Genomic DNA, 21,974 nt, shown 5'->3' on the forward strand with positions numbered 1-21,974 from the left:
GAACCCTGAAAATACTACCCTAAGTGAAAGAATCCAGGAGCAAAGACCACATGTTATGACTCTTTTGTACATAATGTCCAAGGCAGGCAAATCTATAGAGACAAAAGTAGTGGTTGCCAGGTGCTGGGGGAGGGAGGAAGAAGGAATGACTGCAAATAGGTACAGGGTTTCTTTTTGGAGTAATGAAAATGTTCTAAAGTGATTATGGTGATGGTTGCACAATTTTGTGAATAGACTAAAGCCATTGAATTGTACACTTTCAATGAGAAGATTGTATGGTATGTGAATTCTATCTCAATAAAGCCATCAAAAGACAAAAAAAGGATGCTAGGAAGACATCCCAGGGGAGATCAGTGGCCAACAACGGGGACAGCTGCACTGGGGGGAGCAAGAGGGACACAATTCAGAGTTGTCGTTTGGAAGGGGGACACTGACACTGTGGGAAGAGAGACAGACATAGTGGAGACTGATACAAAGCAATCAGTATGAGCTGTGTAACCAGGGCAAGTCACGTGACCCATTTGTGCCATGGACTTCCCTTCTGTAAAGTGGGAATGAAGAGGCCTGTCTTACAGGCGCTTATGGGTGGGTGTGGAGTGTACAAAGCTCCAGGCTTAGATCTGGGTTTGGTGAGTGCTCAGGGACCCTGTTTTAGTTTCTGCTGCCCCAGAACCCAGTGAAAGTACCTAAACTAGAACTCTGGCTTATTAAATATTTGAATAAAAACTAGATTCTCTCCAAAAAATGTGAACACAATTACAAGATGAAATGTCTACATAACTGAATCTTAAAATAAATCTGAACTTTCTACTTCAAAAAACAAAACCCCCCAAAAACTAAATTCTCTCTCAGAGCCCCTCTGGCTCTCAAGTTCTGTGATTCTAGAAATAATTTATCTGGTGGTGAGCTAGTGAGTATGGAAGCTACTGGAAGTGTCTCCGGGGAGGCTGGGAAGCCATATAAAAGGGATCACAGAACAAGGTGGAGGGTGGGGCTTGCTGAGGACTGGACGGGGTCCGGTTGGCCTCTGCATCCTTGGTCTCCATGATGGGGCTGAACATATGACCTCTAAGGACCCTTTCACATCGAGGTTCCTACCTGGTAGATGTGCTTGACTTGGTGGATCTTGGGGCCTTTGGGGGCGAAACTGACATAGAGCGTGGAGTTTTCCTGGCTGTGGAGAGAGAGGTGCAGTGGCAGAAGGAGGGGAGGAGAGCAACCCGGCCACCCAGGGGGCCCTGGGTCAGGGGAAGCCTCAGAGTTGCTGGCCACTGTGCTAAGGATGGCACCGGCACCGTCTTGTGTCATCCTTACCCCACTCTGCCCTTTCCCTTTGGAAACTAAGGCTCATGGAAGTGGTCAGCCTGCCCAAAGTCCCACAGTGGAGGACCAGGACTGGAACAAAGGTGGGTGGCCTCTGGGGCCGTGTTCTCTCCACTAGACACCACCTCGCCAGGGTCTCCACTGTACTCTGGACCCCACTGCTCATCACCTAGATAGCCTCTGGCTCACACTCCTACCCCATCTTTTTAATAACCTTCCTAGCATCACTCTCTGATCCTGCCATGCACCGCCTCAGAATCCATCAATGGTTCCCTGCTGCTCACAAGGGCCAGGTCCAAAGTCTCCCATGTCTAGACCCGCCTGTTTCCCAGTCTGCCTACCCCTGTTCCTGGCACATATCTGCCACCTGCTGAGCCTTCTTACCTCCTGCTCCCTGGATCTGCCCCAGTGTTTGCTGCCTCCATGCCTTCCCCTATGTCGGTCTCTCTGATGAGAATGTCCTCCTTCCTTCCTGGCTCTTATCCGAACCCCTCATCCTCCAGACACCAGTTCAAACCCCTATTCCCCATGAAACCTTCTATCTCTCCTTCAACCCACATCATCTTTCCTGGCTCTAATTTCATATCGCACCTCAGACAATATCACTGTGTTTGGCACTTGTGTTCAGAAGCAGCGGGGACTCTAGCTCAGACACTGTCCCTAGCCTTAGCACATTGGGCCAGTATTTCTGGCTTCCTCCCCTTTTCTGCAAATAAGAAAATCCAGCCAGTGATCCCCATGGGTCCTTCCTGCCACAACATCCTGAGACTCACGTACTCCGTGTGTGCATGAGTTGGGTCTCACCGACCTGACCATAAGCTCTCTGCGGGCCAGGGTCACTGTGAAAACTTTTCTCCCAACTCTGCCAGCACTGCTGGCCCCAGGGGAGAGAGAATACAGCAAGGCTGAAAACGGTAAAGAGTTTGGCTGGGGTCTGGAGTCAGACAGATTTCAGCTCAGATCTCGGAGTCAGTACTTTAACTGAACGACTCTGGCCAAGGTCATTGGTAAAATGGAGAGAGGCAAGCTGCCTCATGAGGGGTTGGAAGCTCCAGAGAAAGCCCCCAGCTGTGCAGTGCAGCTGGCGCAGAGGCTGACATCATGGGCTTTTTTTCTTTTTGCATCAGTAAACATGGATCTAACTCAAAGCTCTACTGAGTATTGAAAACTGTTGGGGTTGTGGCTGGAATCAGTTCTAATCTGTCCTGGGGCTCCAGAAAAGGAAGGGGCTTTGAGGGGCAGCCCTGAGAAGAAGGCTGGGGCCCTGGGTGGGGAGGCTGAGGTGGGAGGAGACGGTGGGGTGACTGCTCACGACTCACTCCTCGGTGAGGATGTTGATGGGGTACAGGACTGGGATGCTGGTGGTGGCCGAGTTGTCCTCCAGGAAGCCTGAGTCCTCGTTGTCGCTGCACGGGGGCAAGGCAGAGGGCAGTGTCAGGAGACCGGCTTGGCCAGGACCACGTGGCAATCTGCAGCCAGGGTGGGGATGCTGGCGGGGGTCTGCCCAGGGCCTGCTCACCAGCTCACATTGGCGTGAAGCTCGACAATGTCCCCCTGGAAGCCTTTCGGCAGCGTATGAAACATCACCTGGATGTCAACCTGGCAGGGGAGGAGAGAATGAAGAAGGAAGGGGCCTGGGGCTCAGAGAGCCACCTGAGCCCCTCGCAGCCCCCATTTCCCACTGCCATAGTCACAGTGACTGCTTATCGAGTGCTCAATACATCTTAAGCCCTACGCTGAGTGTTTTATCCCCATTGAACAGATGAAGATACTGAGGTTCCAAGTGGTTAAGGTCATATGTGTAAGGTCACAGAACGAAAGACCCCACCCTGGGTTTCTCTAATTCCAAAGTCCAGGCTCTCAAACATGACACAGGACACCTCCGCACACATTCCTTTGGGGTAGGGGTGGGGTAAGGTGCCAATCACCAGCACATTCCCCCAAGCCAGGAGCTCCCTCCCCTCCTAAGCCCTCAGCCCCTTGGCTGCTTGGTTCCTCAGGGCTGAGGCACTCACCAAGTTGCCTGCCTTGAAGATGGGTGAGGTCATATTACAGGAGAGGGCCCTGCTCTGAAGTGTGTTCTCCTCAGGAAGCTCCGCACAGCTCACAGGTATCTGGCTGTGGGGCTGGGAGTGAGAAGAAAGAGAATGACTTTTCAGTGGGCAAGGCTAAGGGTTCCCCAGATGCCACCAACCCTCAGGGCCCACTTCCTCCCACCCCGTGTCTGCCAGGGCACACTCGTAGAAAGGTGGGGGCAAAGAATCAGGGGTGCAGACAGGAGTTCAGGACAGGTCGAAGGTGTTCACTGCAACACTATTTATCATAGGGAAAAACTGGAAGTGATCAGATAATTCAAAGAGATGGGCAGGGTTCCGTGAATCATGGTAAAATCACAGGAAAGAGTTAAAACGCTGCTATACCACACATTCAGAAACAATTTAAAAAATGAGCTTGATCCTGGGTTAAGCAGGACAAAACCATTCATTTTCATCATTATCTGTGAGGGATAGATTTCAGCTCAGATTGGGAAGAAAATTAGATGAGGAAACAGAGGCTCAGGGAAGTTGAGGTACTTCCCCACTGTTTTACAACTGGGTAACCTGGCAGAGATCGGGTAGTAACTTGAACACAGGTCTGCTTGGCTCCAGATCTCAAGTTCTTAATCACTCTACTAGATGTCCCTTAAGGAAGCATTTAACGTTGCTGTATAAGAATAATTCAAGTGTCCATCAACACATGAACAGATAAACAAAATGTGGCATATCCATGCGAAAAAAAAAGGTTGGTCACCTTTTGGAGGGAGGTAGCTCAGTGTCCCTGAACCTGTACACATCTTCTTGGTCACCAGGTCCATGAACCTCTGTCACACTCTTCATTTCACACGACTTTCTTGCTAACTCTGTGACATGCCTAGCCTCACTTCTTGGTTGTGAGTCTGAGGCTCACAGAGGGTGAACCTTGTATCTCAGGTCATACAGATGCAGCGTGCATCAGGCTGAGAACCCAGATGTGGTCCTAGGACCTCTGTCCGCTTCTTCAGGCTGTCCTGGCCTCCGGAGCCTCCAAGATGCAGCAGAAGCTGCAGGGACCAACGTGGCATGTGACCTGCAGGCAGGCCCCGCCCTCTTGCTCACCTTGAGCGTCTCCACTTTGCGGAAGGACAGTCCCCAGGGGAAGCTGAGGCTGAACTGGACCCAGTAAGCGTCTTCTCCCAGGTTACTCAGGGTCAGTCTCACAGAGAGGCTGGCGGAGGGGATCAGACGCAGGACTCTGGATCTGGGGGGGATGATCAGGGCAAAGTTATGGGGGCCAGTGAAGGAAGCAGGATCAGAGGTGGGGACTTTCAGAACTGAAGGGTCTGGTAGGCCAGAAAAAAGAAATACACAAAAATGAGCTCCTGTGCATTTAAGTTTCATGATCTTATCTAATCCTAGTAGGAGTGTTGCAAGGGACTGGCATTTCTCAGAGAGGGAAACTAAGGCCCAGACACATGGAGTGAGTGCAGTTGGTGGTGGTGATGGGGGTCTTCAGTTTTGAAGTCTTGTGTTCTTTCTACACATGGGAGCTGCTTCAGGAAAACACCATGTGAAACAGGAGGGACTAGGGGGTGGGAAGCCTTACAGACCTTGCAGGGGAGAAGGCCAGCCTCAGGTTTGCCTCACATTTCTTGTCCTCTCCACAGTTTTTCTCAAAAGGGATCTGAAAGGCCAGGAAGAAAGGACCAGGAGGCTCAGGTCCCCATAGTCCAGAGGACCTGACCCTGGCCTCTCTGTCTGCCCTGCTTCAGCTCTCTCACCTCCTTGGTCTCCGAGTGCAGTGAGGGTCTCAGGATGGGCTGCATGTCCTTGCCCTGCTGAGCGTGGAGGAGGGGGAGACAGGAGAGGTTAGCTGAGGCAGCAGAATGGGTGGAGGGATGGAGGGGAGTTGGAGGGGCTCAGGGCTTGGGGCTCAGCTGGGCTGCCTGTGGTCGGGTCCCTTCCAGGAGACAAAGTCTTCTCAGGACAGGCCCCACACTCCTGACTCAGCCCAAGGCTGTCTGTGCTGCCCTCCTCTGGGAGCAGCACCTTGAGGGAGGCCCGGGCTTAGGGTGTCCATCCCCTCTCCTGGCCAGGAGATCTGGGCCTTGACAAAGCAGCTTCCACAGTCCCTCCCAGCCCGTCTCCTCTGCTGGCAGGAAGGCCTGGCTGCACAGCCTCCAGACTCCTGCCTGTGACAAGCTCTGTGATCCTCCTGTGTGGAACCCCATCTCCACACTAGAACAGCTCTCCATCTCTTATCAGACCAAGGTCAACATTTCCAGAATTATTGCTCTGGACCCTATGCTGGGCACTGGGTACACACCTGAGAATAAAACAGACACACTGACTGTCCTCCCAGTCTGGGGGAGAAATGGCATCTCCTAGTGTTATGACCAGTGCAGGGTGTATTTAGGGGATGTAGAAGGGAATCCTACTCCACGCTTGGCGATCAGGGAAGCTTCCTGAAGGAATGGCATCTCAACTGAAATCTAAAGGCTATGGAGGAGGGAGCCAGGTGAAAAGAACAGAGGAGGGAGAAGAAAGAACAGATTATACAAAAAAACCCAAGGCAAGAAAGACTGTGCCCGTGTAAGGAGCAGGGAGGTGCTCAGACTGGCTGGAGTGCCATGTGTCAGAAGGGGTAGGAGAGAAAGCAAGGCCTTGCAAGCCGTATCAGGAAGTTGAGGGTAATGGGGTCATAGAAGTATTTTACAGGTGATCAACTGGAGAGACTCCAGCCTCCTCCACTTCCAGGCCACCTGCCAAGCAGCCTCCAGACTCTTCCTTCGCAGCAGGGGTCCTGGCAGCCTCTGTGGACTGCTCACACTCAATCTCAACATTTACACACAGGTTCCCACTATCACCAGACCACAGCTAGTCCCCAGAGGGCACCTGGGGCCTCTGTCTTGTTCAGTTCCTGCCAGAAGCTAAGCCCACCTCCCCAGTTCCCCTGAACTTAACACCATGCCTCTCCTCTCTCCACCTACCTGAAGTCTCCGTATTCTCTGAGATCCAGAACCAATAAGGCTTATCCCCCAGAAGACTTTTTTGACAACTGTGACCTCAGGTCTCTTTTTAGCCCTGAGTTCCTACTCCGTACAGAGTGGCTTTTTTTTTTTTTTTTTTAAATAGTGCCGATGGCAGAAACTGCTAGTGGTCCCTATATACCCTGAGTGCGTGGCGGGTGGGGGTGGTGGTGCACTCAGTGCGCACTGCCAGAAGCCACAAGAATGTGCACTTAGCAGTCACCGCTCTGGAAGGGGCTGCACAATGCTGGGACTCATCTTAGAGATGCGGAAACAGTCCCGGAGAAAGACAACCTGCTCTCGCCTGTACCAGAAAAAAAAACCAAACCCATCTCTTCAGGCTTCCAGGCCCAGGTTCTGCCCCCAAGACCCTGCTACCTTCCGACAGAAGCCAGACTACCAGCTGAGTGTCAAGGACTTCAGAAGAGGGAATCAGGCTTTTGGCACTGGGTGGGGAGGGTGTGATCAGTAGACCAGAAGAGATAACGTTCTTTTTTCTCCTTCTTTTAAATAACAATGGCGCCCCAGTTTGGCTTTGAGAGAACTACCTGCCCTTAACTGAACACACTTGGGCAAGAAGGCTAATCAGGGTGCCTTGTCCTTCCACAGACAAGGGCTGGTCCGAGGCCTTCTGGTGTTCTCTCCCTGGAATCTGCATCTGTTAGAATTTGCAGCCTAATGAGGTCAGAAGCTGATGCACTGAAGGACCTGGAGCAGATTCACTGAAGGGGCTGTGCCCTGGGGAGTCCAACCATTATTTTATTCTTTCCTCTAGAGCCCCCAGAGCCTCCACCCTGGTCCCCCATCTTCCCAACCTCAGTATTCCAAATTTCTCTTCAATACAAACTCCCCCAAATACCTTTCCTGCTTAAGTAAGCCGTATTTCATTTCTCTTGCTTAAAACCAGACTCTTATATAATACAGCCTTGCTAAACTGAATTTCTATTCTCCCTTATTTCCTATCAATTCTGCCAGCGGATCTCTTCTTACCACCTTTTGGTCCCTCGGTGTCCCTTCTTCCTCCCACAGAGAGTAACTTAGGGAGACATTGATTGGAGAGATGAGGTCTTGAATGCATACCTGAGGGTGATAAGAATACATCATGAGTTTAACCTTTACTATACCTCCAGTTAAAGACATACCTTGCCCATCCTTTATAAATGATGAAATTCCATAAGCTAGAAACCTTATCAGTAGTGGAAATACATTTAGTACATATCAGATGTCTATAATATGTCTGGTTTGCTTCTCAGTACAAGTGTCATCCCTCAGCCCTCATTCCATGGCAGACATCACTCGTCAACCACGGCACTTTTCCCCACTGAATCCTAACAGAAGCCCCTGAATCTTTGTTGCCCTCTTGTTTGCACAAGAAAAGAGTATTCTAGAATATTCTAGAATAACTAGAATATCCTAGTTCCTTGGGAACCGGGATAGATCTTAGTCTTTTATGTTATTACCAGTGCCTGACACTTTGCACACACTCAGACTGTCTTCACCTAAAGCTTCTCCCACCCAACCTGAAGAGGTAAGTGTTATTATCCCCACATTAGAGATGAGGAAAATGAGGTATGAAAAGGTGACACAATTTTTTCCTAAGGACTAGAACTAGGAAGGGAACCAGAACCCATCCAACTCCCAAGTCTAAAGCCTTTCCATCATGTCACAGTGCTTTTTCTCCAGCAAACTTATGTTTAAAATTTCCAGATCATGTAATGGGGGGTTGGTTGTGCAAGGAGGCAGAGAAGCTCTGAATGAAATAAGATTGTGAGCTGATAATTTTTGAAACTAGGTGTTAGGTATTTGGGGGGTTCATTAAACTTTTTCTTCGGCTTTTGTATGTCTGAAATTTCCCATTAAAATTCAAAACAAACCTCAAAATCTTATATGTCAATCATATACTCAGTCTCTTAAGAAATACTTAAGGGACCAGAATGAAATTTATTATCAATCCTATTTGACACAGGACGGTTACAAGCAAACTGAATCTAGGTATTTTAGCAGTTGTTTAAACTAATAATAACTTAAAAAAATTCTTTCTGGGATGGATGTTAATAATAAGTGACCATGGCACCTGGCCAATAGTGACACACCACTGTGACTGAATATTCCAAAAATATTCTGTATTCTGTAAAATATTCTGTAGCTATTAAAAATAATATGAAAGCTGGGTTGCAGAGTTAATATATGACTTGTGAAAAGAGTAGGAAAAAAGCAGTAAGTACTTTACAATTGTAATCATGTTAAAAATGCCTATGTACATAGATTAAGGACTAGAAGAAAGGATGTGGAAGGTGTTATTACTACTGTTGTACAGTAGAGGAACAGGTACACAGGGAGGTCAGGGTGACTTGTGACCTTAGACAGTGACGAAGCTGAGCCTGGCCCCGAGGCTGCCTCTTGCTGCGGTCAGCTTATCCGCCCCTTCCCTGGCCTGAGCAGCCTTGCTGGCTCCCTTACCGGGAAGTGGAACCAGAACCTAGTGCAGGACTTGACTGAGGTGACAGTTGTGTTCCCGCTGAGTTCAGGTTTCCCTCCTGGGAATAACCCCCGGCTTCTGGTCCGATGGCCATCCAGCTGCAGAGTGTAAGCGAGGTTGGCCACCAGGTGTCCTGGGCAGGGTAAAAAGGCGGGAGTTGAAAGGTGGCAGATTCAGGGGCTATGAGCCTGGATTTGGTGGGGGCAGCGGCGCTGGGGAACAGGAGGACAGCACTGACCTTGGAAGTGTGAGATGAGAGACTTGACCTGGAAACAGACTATGATGTTAACGCCCTCCTTCTTCTCGTCACTGGGGGAATAGGAGCACTCGACATCATGCACAGGGATCTCGGATGGGGAGAAGGACATGGTTGTGATGATATCCACCACCGGCCGGGAGCTGCAGGGCAGAAAACAACCCATGCTGTCCTCTGGCTTCAGCTTCAATCCCCAATCCAACCTGAGGCTCCAACTATCAGAGTCCAGAGGACTCTCCTTCCCTAAAGCAGAACTCAATGTCACTGTCTCCTCGCAACGATAATAAAAATGATTCACTGGGGCTCCCCAGTTCATCCTAACAGCCTTCTGACCCACTTCCATACAGAAGAGTGCGGGTTTTTTTTTTTTTTTCAATTTTTATATGGCACGTTTAACATATTACATTCATGTTCCTTTATGTCTTGAAATTGAATACATTGAATATCAAGTGAGTTGATGTGTAATTCTTCTTTAATTCAGTGGGTTTTTTTGTGTTTTTACTTTTTTTAATTAAAAATTTTTTTTTATTGAAGTAGAGTTGATTTACAATGTTAGTTTCAGGTGTACAGCAAAGTGATTCAGTTATACATATACATACATATATTTTTTTTTCAGATTCTTTTCTAGTATATGTTATTACAAGAAATTGAATATAGTTCCCTGTGCTATACAGTAGGTCCTTGTTGTTTATCTATTTTATATATAGTAATGTGCATCTGTTTACCCCCAACTCTTAATTTATCCCTCCCCACCCTTTCCTCTTTGGTAACCAGTTTATTTTCTATGTCCGTGAGTCTATTTTTGGTTTGCAAATAAGATTTCTACCACTTTTTAAGATTCCACATTTAAGTGATATCATATGATATGTCTTTTTCTGTCTGATTTACGTCACTTAATTTGATCATCTCTGGGTCCATCCATCCAGAAGACTGAGCTTTTTAAAGAGAGAAATCATATTGTGCTACTTCCATGCCAATAACCTTTCCATAATGCCATGTGATATTCAGAATAAAATCCAAACTTTTTACTACCCAAGCCATAACGCCTGCCTCTCCAGTCTTAGCTCCTATCCCACTGGCCCTCTTTCAGTCCGTTGAACACATCACACTTTTGCCTGCCTTACAGCCTTGGCACTTCCTGGGTTTCCTACATAGAAAGTTCTTACCCCAGACTTCTGCAAGCCTGGCTCTTTCTCATTTTTCAAGACCCAGCTCAAATATCACCTTGTCAGAGAGGCCTTTCTTAGCCATCCAGTATCTAGAGGGTCATCCCTGCTATTCTCTCTCACAGAACCCTGTTCAGTTCTCTCACAGTGCGTATCACAATTGTAATTATCTATTTATTCATTTAATTTTTTATTATATGTTCCCCCACACAAAACCCTGTACCCAGTGCCTGGTTCAGTACTGAAGACACAGTAGGTACCCAATAAATATCTATTTGCTATATGATGTTACATGAGGCTTCTGATGACTCTAATATATGGGTCAGGCAGGAAACGCCATCATGGTTTCAAAGACAAGGAAACTGAGGTCTGAGAAGCTAAGTAACTGGGATAAGATTACCCAAGAAAAATGGCAGAGCTTCGACTTGAATCCAGGTAACCACGTTCTAAAGCTATCACATGCTTCCCTAGGAGGCTTCAGTGTCAGATCGGCCTGGGTTCAAATCCCAGTCTGTCACTGAATAGCAGCTGTTTAACCTGGAGTCAGACATGAAGCAAATCGAAAAAGAGAACTGAGCTCACAGGGTGGGGCTGAAGACCAAATGTGCTGCTTGTTGTTAAGCATTTCAGCACATCAGCTAAACGCCTGGTATGTAGTAACTACTCAAAGGATGAGAGCTGAAATGATCCCCACGTAGGACTCAGGAGACCCGTCTTACCTCAGCACGATCACCTGACCTTCAGCCCCCACAGCCACATCTGTCAGGCCATCCCCTCCAAGGTCCTTCACCCCGTGGATGGAGCGTCCAAACCATTGAATTCCTGAGAACATCCGGGTCGCATCTATCCTCTGAGAACAAGAGAGAAATTCATGCTAAGCTGGGGCGAGCAAAGCTGAAGGGCGGGAAGAGTCGGGCTGGGAGAGGGGTCAGGGCTTGGAGGCTTCCAGGTGCCTGGGAGTGGGTTTTGAGTGGCAGGCAGGGAAACTCACCTGGCTTGGTCGGGGGCTTAGCCCCCCTGGTTGCCCATTGAAGATGTACACAGCCCCCTGCTCCTCCAGAGGGGCTCCCACAGCCACATCCATCAGCCTGTCCCCATTGATGTCCATCAGGGCAGTGATGGCTGCTCCAAATCGCCCAAGGGGGTAGCCAGGATCCCCCTGCAGCTCTGAGACCGCTTCAAACCCCAGCTGGGAAGGAGCAAAGTGACAGGTCCCACCTCAATCACTCGGCCAGCTTTCCCAGCAGGAGGCCTTGTATACAGGAAGAATGCTATGGCTACGTGATGGGGTCCCTCAGTTGGAATGTGCCGTCAGGCTAACCTGGGCTAAAGTTCCAGCATCACCTTTACTATCTGTGTGACTCTGTGGCTTTGGAAAGCTCCCCAGCCTTGCTGAGCTGTGACAGTTCCATTTGTAAAATAAAGCTCACAGTATCCCAGAAGGTGACTGTGAGAATCAAATGAGGCCTCCTATATATAAAAAGTCTGGCACTGGGCCTTGCACACAGTTTACATACTTCCCCTGCCCCCCACATGTTAGTTATCATTTGTCTGTTGTTTTAAAGGTCTGATTAACACAGGATCAGACATGGAAAGCCTTTCAGAATAACTGGGACCCAAGAAGGCCTGGGGGTCTGTTTCTCCCACATATTCTATTCAGTGTCCTGGTCCCCACCTGTTTTCTCTGGTAGATGAACACCCGGCCTCCTCTCTGCTCCCCATAGAACAAGGGGGCTCCAATCAGCAGGAGCTCTGTTTCCCCATCTTGGTCCATGTCAACGCCACATAGCTCACCACCGAAATAAGAGCCAATCTGCAAGGAGATGAAGATGTTTGGGGAAGAACCCGTGAGCAGGACACCCCCTTCCCCGTCAGCTGCACCATATCCGTCCTACTCCCATCCCTCAAATGAAGGTTCAGGTCCTGGGTCCTACTGAGAGCCCACAGGAATTAAGACTAGTTGGGCTCTTTGAAGTTTGGTTTCTAAAATTGGCAAGTGGAGATGACGAAGCTTACCTCGGAGGCTTTGTGGGGAACAAGGCTGACAGTGTTTGGCCCAGGGCCTGCCTCAAAAGTGATGAGTGTTCAGAAGGCAGCAGGGAGCTTAACTAGTGTCGCACCAGCCCCTCCTCGGCAGCTGCCCCCAGGGCCATGCTCACCTGGATCCCGTCTATTTTCTGGATCTGGCTCCAGGGTCTTATGCCCTCTGGCTCTTGGAACAGCAGCACCCGCCCCACATGCTGGTATCGGGGGGCTCCAGCTGCCAGCAGTGACTTGGTCCCTCGAGAGGGCAGCCAGGTCACTGTATAACCTGAGGAGAGAGGCAGTGAGGGGCTTAGGGGTAGAAACCCAATGGCTACGGAAAGAAGGTAAAACCCAGCAGAAGTCAGGGCAGAGACCCTGGGAAACTGGGTTAGTGGCAAAGCTGCACTGAAACGGCCGGAAGACCTCCTTCTGAGAAGAGCAGCCACGTGCTCCGAGTGGTACAAATTCTGCTGTCGTGGTCCAAGACTGCATTTCTCAGACCTTGGACAAAAAAACATGCACAGGGAGCAGCAGTCACATTCTACAGGGTAAACGTCTTCCTGAGGCTCAGTTCACCTGAGGGTTTGTAAAAGAGACTACATTCTTTTTAAAGAATCAACTAAAATAGGATATATTAGTAAGAAGAAGGCCAAGTCTGCACAGAGATTAAAAATAAAACAGGAGATCGGAAACCATATCCTATTTCAGGTTATCTTCATACTTCACAGCAAGGTTCCCTGCTCTCTGCTCCTACACTGCTGAAATGCTGGAATAAAGGCTGCGGGAAACTGGACCAGGGATTGGGCAAGAGCCAGGAGCCACCCAGTCGGAATGCTCTCTGATTCAGAGATGACTAACTGACCCATTTGATCTTCTTTGCTTAGAGCAATTGAAAGTGAGTGAGAAAAGCAGATGCCCATGAGAGGAAGGGTGAAGAGGCTGAACCACTCTTCTATTTGTTCATGTATATTCCTGAAGCACAAGGGTTAAGAATTTGCCCTTTGAAATCAGAGAGACAGGGTTTTAATTTGAGTGCTCCTACTTCCTAGCTATGTAATCTTGAGTAAACTACTTCATGCATCTGAGCCTCCGTTTTCTCATCTTAAAAAATGGGGACCGTACCAGCTTCATAGGGTGGTTTTGAGGATTAGATAGGACTGTGGACATAAAATGCTTAGCACTATGCTAGAGACATCTAAACTAAGATCTGAAGGATAGCAGCATAGTAGGCAGTCAAGACTGTACTCACTTCTACACATGCATATATATACACACACACACACATGTATATGTGTGTCTGTGTATAGTCTGGTGGGGGCCTAATTAGAGATTACACTTTGGGGTTATTTCTTCTTATTGGGTGAGCAACTTTACCAGCTATTTTGCAGTAAGTACAGCTGTCCCGAGGTATCTGCAAGGGATTGGTTCCAGGACCTGCTGCAATATCAAAATCCACAGATGATCAGGTCCCACAGTTGGCCCTCAGGAAACCTGGATTCCACATCTGTGGATTCAACCACCCACAGATGATAAACATGGAACCCGCAGCTGCAGAAGGCCAACTGTATACTGAAGAATGGAAAACCATCTTGAAGGCGTCGGCGTAGGTGCTGGAGTGTAACTCTAGTGGTTACTACATGTAGGCTTTTGGAGCTGGACTACCTGGGTTCCACCTACTAATTCTGTGACCCTGGGCAAGTTATTTAAACTCTCCTGGGCTCAGTTTCATCTGTAAAACTGAGATAATAAAAATACCTACTCACAGGGTTGTTGTGAGGATAAAATAAATTAATCCATGGCATGCACTTAGAACATTGCCTGGCACATAATACTTGCTCACTAAAGAACGTCAGAAAAAGGAAAAAAGAAAAAAAAATCACTGAGGGCAGCCTCCCTCAGAAGGGTAAATGCATGATGAATAGCATCGCTTTTCCCAAGGAAAGCATTCACTAAGATCATTGTGATCTGAGAGTTTAAGAAAGGAGTGGCCCACCCCATGCAGGGGTCATGGGTGAGACAGGGTGGAGGGTGGTGATTCTAGATCTATAAGGAGGTAGAACCTGGAAGCAGTTCTATCCCAGGGCTCCCGGAGCCAGTTTGTATCCTGAGATAAGCTGACTATCTGACCGTGAACCAGAAGAACTATAACCCCAAGCATGGGGGTGAGGCCCCTCTGCCACCTGAGGCTGGCATCGCCTTGGGTGGACAGCATCCCCAAGACCGTGCAGGACAAGACATCATGAGGCAGAGAGAAGCAACAGCAGTTGTGGACTGACCATACTCATCTCCTCTGTGCTTGGCATCTAGAGAACTCCTGAGACTGAATCAACCCTTGAGTTCTGGGACAATCTGAGAGGAGGAAGACTCATGGAGGAGCAGCTACTAACGAGGTAGTTTGTTTTAAAATGTACTTAGGAGTCAATTTATGCATGTGACTGACAACACAGAGAGGTCACTGCCATGGAAAAGAGTTTATTACTCACAGCTCCCCAAAGCAGGCAGCACCACAGGCCGTGCAGGGCCACATGGGAGAGGTACGAGGGCCAGCGAGGAGGCAGAAGGAACCAGGGGCCCTAATTGTGGTTTTGGTAGGAAGGAATGAGGGAGGCAAGTCTGAGCAAGCTTCGGATTGGACGATTTGAATAATGTTGGCAGGCTCTGGGCTATAAGGGTGGTTTTTAGTTGTCTAGAATCTGGGCCTGGGGTGATTTAGGTTGGGGGTAATATTGGCCCAGTTAGATAAAGGAGTGGCTGGGGATACAGGCTCTGGATTGGCTGGTTAGCATATGAAAGGCCTGCTCACAAGCAAGTGTTTCCTACCTGTAGGAATTAGCGAGCCTGGGAGGGGCAGTCTCTCCAGGATTAGCAAGGCTGCCAAGATGTCAAAGCAGCATAAAATACAGAAATGAAAGACGTGATTAATACCAAGGTGAGGGGTTAATAAAGGAAAAGTGAAGAACATGATTGCCATATTTAAACTCTCAGTCTGTTCATGCTGATTGCTCACTTGCTTTCATTATTATTTTGAAAGTCAGTCTGAGTGACTCTCAAACCCAAAGCACCCAGCAGAACAGAGAAGTACTCACCCAAATATCCTGCCCTCGCTTCTGGCGTCAGTGGTTCATTCCCAACAAATGTGTCATCGCTCAGGTCTGCCGTCAGGTCAATAAAGCCCCCAGCCCAGTCCTTGGCTCCAACTGCTCCCACAACACCTTGGCCCTGCCCAGGGAGGGGGGTGAGCGGGGTCAGCTGCATTCCCACCATGTCCCTCAGCCCAGTGCTTCAGGCCCATCACTCACCTTGCTGAGGTCCGCACTGATCCCGCTGGAGGACAGCTCCATGTCGAAGGATGTCAGGTCCTGTTTGCTTGTGCCTGAGGGACAGGGTAGGGGACAATGGGTTGAGACCCAGGGAGCAGTGAAAACCATGATACTCGTGAAAGGGAACACAGCATCTTCCTGCAGGCAAGGTAGAAGGAGCATGTCAGACGGGGAGGTGACTTGGGCTCTGAGTCTCCCATGACTCTCCATGAGCTCAGATGTGGCTATTTCATTACCCAACTCAGTACATCTAACAGGCAGCTCTTGATTTCCGCTCCCACCCAGGGATCCCCTCTTCAGCGGATGGCACCCCCACCCACCTAGTGACTCACACTGAAAGCCCAGCCATTGGCCTGGACTCTTCCCTTTCCCCTCTGTCCTGTCTCCACCAGATGACCAGATCGTGATGATTCTACCTGCACAACACAGCTGCCCTCTTCTCTGAATCGTCTGTATCGCCGCCACACTGGCTCAGGCCAGCCTCTTCACGTGCCTGATTAATGCAAGAACTTACAAATTTGGTCTATTTGACTTCATTCTTCCTCTTTCTATGCCCTTTTCCCACAGAGTAAGTTGAATAATCTTTTAAAAATATGTACATCAGACCTCATCTTTCAATTTCTTAAAAACCCTTTGTTACTTCCCATTGGTCTGTAGTTGGAAGGCCCCTGCATTCCTCTCCAACATTCTCTCTCCCTCCCACCCCTACTCCTATCACGCTGCCCTGTCCTCCTACTTCTCAGACACACCGAGCCCCACCCCACGCCCAGGCCTTCACATCTGCTCCCCTCTCTGAGTCAGTGCTCTCTGCCCACACTCCTCATGTGGCTGTTGGATTCTCATCTCTCATGTCTCAGCTCAAAAGTCATCTCAGAGTGGATTTTACCTCCATTTAAAAAAAAGCATCTCAGAAAAGTCTTCCTTGGAAAGCTTATCTACAGTGGCCTCTTCCAATTCAATCTGTCTCATCATTTTATTTCTCTTCTTTATAGCACGTAACACATTCTTTAATCATCCTGTTTATTTACACGTTTCCTGTCTTTCTTTATCCAACCTGAATATGAGCTCTATGTTGGCAATATCCCTGAGTGCCTTATTCATAGTGCCCGGTCCATAGTGTTGCAATCATGAATGAATAAAATAAAAAAAACACCAGCAGCCTTGCAAGGATACTGCGAGGAACGAGGAACGGATTCAATGATACAGATAAAGTGCCTGTGACCTCTGAGCTTTCAAGAAAGGTAACAATTATTATGCAGATTTGTTCATTTGCTAAGGGCATATTTAGAGCCACTAACTATTTGGTGCTGGGGATACAGCGATGAAAAGGCAGGCACAATGTTTGCCATGATCAACCTCACAGTTTAGTGTGAGAGACAGACATCTAATGGACAATGTACAAGGTCTGTCACAGGAGCTCTGATGGGGAACAGACAGTGTTTAAAGCAGCCCCAGGAAGGAGCACAAAGACTTGGGGACCGGCAAGAACTTATCAGAAGGAATGACATCTAGACCACGATCTGAAGGATGAGTCAGGGCAGGGCGGGTAAGGGGAGAGATAAGAGCTACCATGTACAGAGAGCCCACAAAGTACCGAGCACTTTGCTAAACAGTTGTTAGGGCTTGAATTGTGTTCCCTAGAGAAAACAGGCTGAAGTCTTAATCCCTAGTACTTTAGAATGTGACCTTATCTGGAAATAGGGTCTTTACAGAGATAATGGAGTTAAAGTGAGCTCACTAGGGTGTGCCCTGATTCAGTATGACTGCTGTCCTTATAAAAAGGGGAAATTTGGACACAGAGGGAAGATGTGAAGACACACAGAGAGAAGGTGGCCAGGCGACTGGAGTGATGCAGCTGTGAGTCAAGGAACACCAAGGACTGCTAGCAAACACTGGAAGTTAGAGCAGGAAGTTAGGCAGGGATGGATTCCCTCCAAAACCATCACAAGGAGCATGGTGCTGCCCAACCCTTGATTTCTGACTTATAGCCTCTAGAACTGCAAGACAACACATTTGTCTTGCTTTAAGCCATTTGGTTTTTGGTACTCTGTTACAGCAGCCCTAGGTAAATAACAGAGCAGTTAAACTTTACAATTCTCTGAGATTGGCATTACTATCCTCATATAACAGAGAACAATGAGCCACAGAGAGGGAAAGTGATCTGGCTGAGGTCACACAGCACAGGCAGAGTGGATTCTTGAGCAGGTCCACCTGGTCCCATTATATATAATGCATTGCCTCTTCAACTGAACTGAATACCAAGCTATGTTCTAGCAAAGGGGCTTCCTGGCAGAATCATGTAACTTTCAGCCACCTAGGCTACTTGGGGAAATACTCTCCCATAGCCAGTCCTCCATCTGGCAACTACAATCAAAACCTTCTCTTTTTTTGGGTCAAGGAAGAGGGCCTGTGGGGTCCTTGCACTTGGCTCCTGCCCGCTTGCCCATCTTAAGTAATTTGAGGCCTAGGATAAGTGACGATGAGGGAGCTGAGTGAATGGTGGAAGGAATTATGGTCATTCAACAGGGGCCAGTTGACACCAACAAGATATAGGTCAGCCCAGGGCCCCACCCTGGACCAGGCTGAGCTTCAAGAGGAAGACAGAATTTCAGAGGGAAACAGAGGCCGCTCCTAAATCACTCTCCCCTAAGTTCCCACCTGAGGTCTTTTATCCGGGGAGCTTTTACCAATGCAAGCACTCTCTAATCTATCCCTTGTGTCTCTAATCTAATGCCCCAGATGAGTTTCTGTATACAACCCCCTGAACCCTCTCTCCCAAGGGTCTGCCACTCACCCTCAATGTCATAGATCTTTTTTTGCAGCTCAGTGAATAGACCTTTAAGCTTCTCAAATGTGTCCAGAATCTTTACAAACTCCTTCACAGGTGTTGAGGCAAATTCATGGAGTGTCTTCTGACTTTCACTGGTCTTAAAATACTTTCCAATCTGTGAGGGAGTGAAAAGTGAAGAGCAGGCATCCCCAGAATTGCAGACCAATTTTCTATTATTTTCACAAGACCCTGGCCCCAGGGAGAAAAGGGAGTGGGGTTCAGAAACAGGAGAGGGAAGATGGGACGTTAAGAAGAAGCAAGGACCTGGGGCCCATACCCCAATGACATAACGGATGATGTCTTTGGCTGCTTCAATGTTGTCTTTGTCAGTGGCTTCCCCGTCAGTGATGATGATAAGCACTTTGGTGGCATCTGGCCGGGCCCCCAGGTCTTGCCGGAACACCTCGGTCCTATGTCCAGGAAAAGCGGAGTGTGTGAGAGGCTCCTCCTACATCATCTGAGATCTTTCCCTCAGCCTGCTCATTCAGTCACTGCCCTGCTGCTGATGCAACAGCCCTTCTCACAATACCCAGGCAGATATTCCTGTTCCCAGCCTTCAAAGTTCTCTTCTGAATCTCCTTCCTCACCCTTGCTGCTATATTCTTCCTTCTGGACCAGTGGTCCTCAGCTGAAATCTGGGCAGCCATAAGGTTGTCCCTGAGTCCATGGGCAGTGGGAGGAAGACTCGGGAATTCCTACCCCTCATTTCAGTCTCATGGTGACTACCCTTTAATCAGTTAGACATGCTGGTAATCTTAGGGAGATGTCAGCACAAGGATGGGTTCCATGGCCAAAGAAAAGTGGAAAGTCACCCTTCCAGAGCAAACACATGTAGCGCCTCCTATGCCTCCCCTACTATTGCCAGGTTGCCTGTAGATCTCGGCTGCAGCAAGTCTCCTGGGGAATCAAAGTGACTCTCCCCAAACCATGAGTTTCTCAAGGAAAGAACCATGCTGTACCTCGGGCTCCTGACTCTGGCACCAGCCTACTCTGTAGTAGGTGCTCAGTGCATGTGACAGAAAAGAAAGAAGGGAGGACTGAATGCTGGACAGGTCAAGTCTCCAAATTCCTGCCCTGCCCACAGCCTCCTTCTGAAGCAAGACAGGTTGCCCCCCAGTTTCTGCTGAGACAGCAGCTATATTTGAACTATCTCTCCTCAACCCACAGCTAACCAAAGATGGACAATCAATCTAAGAGGCGACAATCCACAACCCCTGATTTATGTCTTGACCTGCACTGGGAACAGAAGCTGAAAGTCACAGGGAGAGGCCACAGTGGGAGGTGAAGCGATACAGAGAGGAGGGCGGGAAAGCTACTCAGAAGCTGCCAAAGACAGAGGAACTCAGATGGGCAAGGTCAAAACCACCTGCTGACAAGACCTCTAGTTCTGTTTTGGATGCAGATGTTTCCCTAACCTCCATCCACGCAAACATGGCCTGTCACGGATCGTGTTCATGGATTTCCACCCTTATTTGAACCACCACCGTCTCTCATCTGGATTTTTCAATAATCTGCTAACTGGCCTCCCTGTTTCTATCCTTGCCCCTTCCACAGTCTAATATCAACCTTACAGCCAGAGGGACTCTTTTAAAAACATAAATCAGATGATCACTTCTCTGCTCAAAAACTCCAATGATTCTCATCTTAAAGGAACAGCCAAAGCCCTCATGATGGGCTCCAAGTCCCTAACTCACCCAGACTTCCCTGATCTCTGTGACCTCATCTTTACTTTAACCCATCACTTTTTTCTTTCCAGCCACACTGGTGTCCTGGTTCTTCCGTGAACATCCCCAGCATGGGATCAGAGCCTCTGCTATTCCGTGTACCTGGAACGTTCTCCCCCCAGGTATCCGCATTGTTGGCTGCCTCACCTCCGACAAGTCTTTGCTCAGACATAACCTTCCCCAATCTTCCTACTGAACACTGCTATGTTTTTCTTTATAAAGCTTACATTTTCTACTCTGTTATCCCATTTATTTATTTATCCTGTTTACTGAAATTCTTTCTGCTACTAGAATGTTAAGCTCCAGGAGGGCAGAGATTTTTCTTTGTTTCATTCACTGTTAAATCCCAGCACCTGGAATGTGGCAAACAAAAATCCGCAGGCCAAACCCAGCCCACAGCGTGTTTTTGTATGGTCTCTGAGCTAAAAGTGGGTTGCATATATTTGTTTTTAAAGAGTTCCAGAAACAAAGAAGAATATGCAACAGATACTGTATGTGGCCAGGAAAGTCAAAAATATTAGTATCTTGCCCTTTACAGAAAAAAAAAATCTGCCAAGTCCTGACCTGGAACACTGCCTGACACGCAGCCAGATGGTCCAAAATTATTATGAAACACATTTCCGTGACTGCTTCTTTTTGTTCCCACAGATGACACATTTTGGGGTATCCTATGGTACCCCTTTCTCTAAGATTGGCCCCCTTCCCAATGGAGGTGGGACCCCAGAATCCAAGTTTGTGCCTTGTGACTCTAAGCCATAAAGCAGACCCAGACCATAAGTGGGTGGACCTCCGGACACACAACCCAGGCTCAGCCAATCAGAGTTTCTCTCCCGGAAGCTACAATTCAGGTTGTTCACCTGAACTGTGGCTATTACTTTTCCAGTGGACACGGTTCGACCACGTACCCATCAAAGCTGTCGACAGAGAGAGAAGAATGAGGTAGACGTGACAGGTCAAGTGAGCACCAGAAGGAAAGAGCTGGAAACACCAGCAGAGTCTTAAGGAGATACAGCACATGCATGTTTAACTTATGCAAATTCAACTGTACATGTTTGGCAAACTAATGGAAATGAGAAAAATAAGTGTAATAATAGTACAGGAGGTCCTTCCTGCTTTTTCACTCAATTTTAGTGCATGCCCCAGGGGAGCATGAGATAGGCAGTCTAACTCTCTTACTCCCCAAATTGGTCTCAGTTTCCATGGTCCACTCTAAAGTTTAAAGGTCTTCAAAAAATATACAATATGGCCCTTTAACACAGTCCAACTGCTGGGAAACAAGCCGCTGGACAACAAGCAGCTCGAAAACAAGCCACACCTAGATTTCCATGAGCTTAAAATAGTATATTCACACTTACTTGCTTAAAATGCACTTGCTTGCTTTGTTTTAATGTTTTACACAGTAGATGACCTATAACACGTATTGTGCTAAAGAAAATTTGTAAGGAGAAATCTTGAGACTGACCATAAGGGCACGAAGGAGGGCAGATATTTCCTAGAGTAAAACAATGGACAGTCCTGGAAAGCCAGATCATCCATTAACAGAACTTTGTTCTGGCATGAAAGCATGCTGTTTAACCCGAGGAAAGTATTTGCTATCTCGAGATGTCCCAGAGGCAATAACAGGACAGACTTAGACATTTTGCATAACCCGAGGAGGGTGATTGTTCGTGGAAGGGATAGGCCTGAGATTAATCAGTTAAGCAGCAAGCAGAATTTAGTGCTTATCATATGGAATATCTAAATCCCCACCTCTTTGATCTTATATTTCCTGAGCTGTATACTCCTAATAAATATGATGTCGACCAGG

The 21,974-nt window shown here is 48.1% G+C and overlaps 1 protein-coding gene across 7 annotated transcripts in view; it reads right to left on the reverse strand.

Annotated features, from left to right (window-relative positions):
• Positions 1–21,974, reverse strand: part of ITGAL (integrin subunit alpha L) — a 53,311-nt gene that overhangs the window by 7,413 nt on the left and 23,924 nt on the right. For 2 of the 7 annotated variants that reach the window (XM_045508310.2, XM_010972462.3), the window contains exons 8-25: positions 18,721–18,853; positions 18,408–18,558; positions 15,593–15,666; positions 15,380–15,512; positions 12,428–12,579; positions 11,944–12,081; positions 11,260–11,457; positions 10,988–11,118; positions 9,085–9,245; positions 8,828–8,979; positions 7,358–7,447; positions 5,120–5,173; positions 4,949–5,022; positions 4,458–4,599; positions 3,339–3,449; positions 2,843–2,922; positions 2,643–2,729; positions 1,099–1,174 (exon numbers count right to left, since the gene is read on the reverse strand). In XM_045508310.2, the coding sequence (XP_045364266.2) occupies positions 1,099–1,174; positions 2,643–2,729; positions 2,843–2,922; positions 3,339–3,449; positions 4,458–4,599; positions 4,949–5,022; positions 5,120–5,173; positions 7,358–7,447; positions 8,828–8,979; positions 9,085–9,245; positions 10,988–11,118; positions 11,260–11,457; positions 11,944–12,081; positions 12,428–12,579; positions 15,380–15,512; positions 15,593–15,666; positions 18,408–18,558; positions 18,721–18,853 (2,137 nt within the window). Of the gene's footprint in view, positions 1–1,098; positions 1,175–1,321; positions 2,730–2,842; positions 2,923–3,338; positions 3,450–4,457; positions 4,600–4,948; positions 5,023–5,119; positions 5,177–7,357; positions 7,448–8,827; positions 8,980–9,084; positions 9,246–10,987; positions 11,119–11,259; positions 11,458–11,943; positions 12,082–12,427; positions 12,580–15,379; positions 15,513–15,592; positions 15,667–18,407; positions 18,559–18,720; positions 18,854–21,974 lie in introns of those variants that run through there. The other 5 variants (XM_045508309.2, XM_010972460.3, XR_012500292.1 and 2 more) reach the window with 4 other exon arrangements.

The sequence above is a fragment of the Camelus bactrianus genome, chromosome 18 (genome assembly GCF_048773025.1).
Source record: "Camelus bactrianus isolate YW-2024 breed Bactrian camel chromosome 18, ASM4877302v1, whole genome shotgun sequence".
Lineage (NCBI taxonomy): Eukaryota > Metazoa > Chordata > Mammalia > Artiodactyla > Camelidae > Camelus > Camelus bactrianus.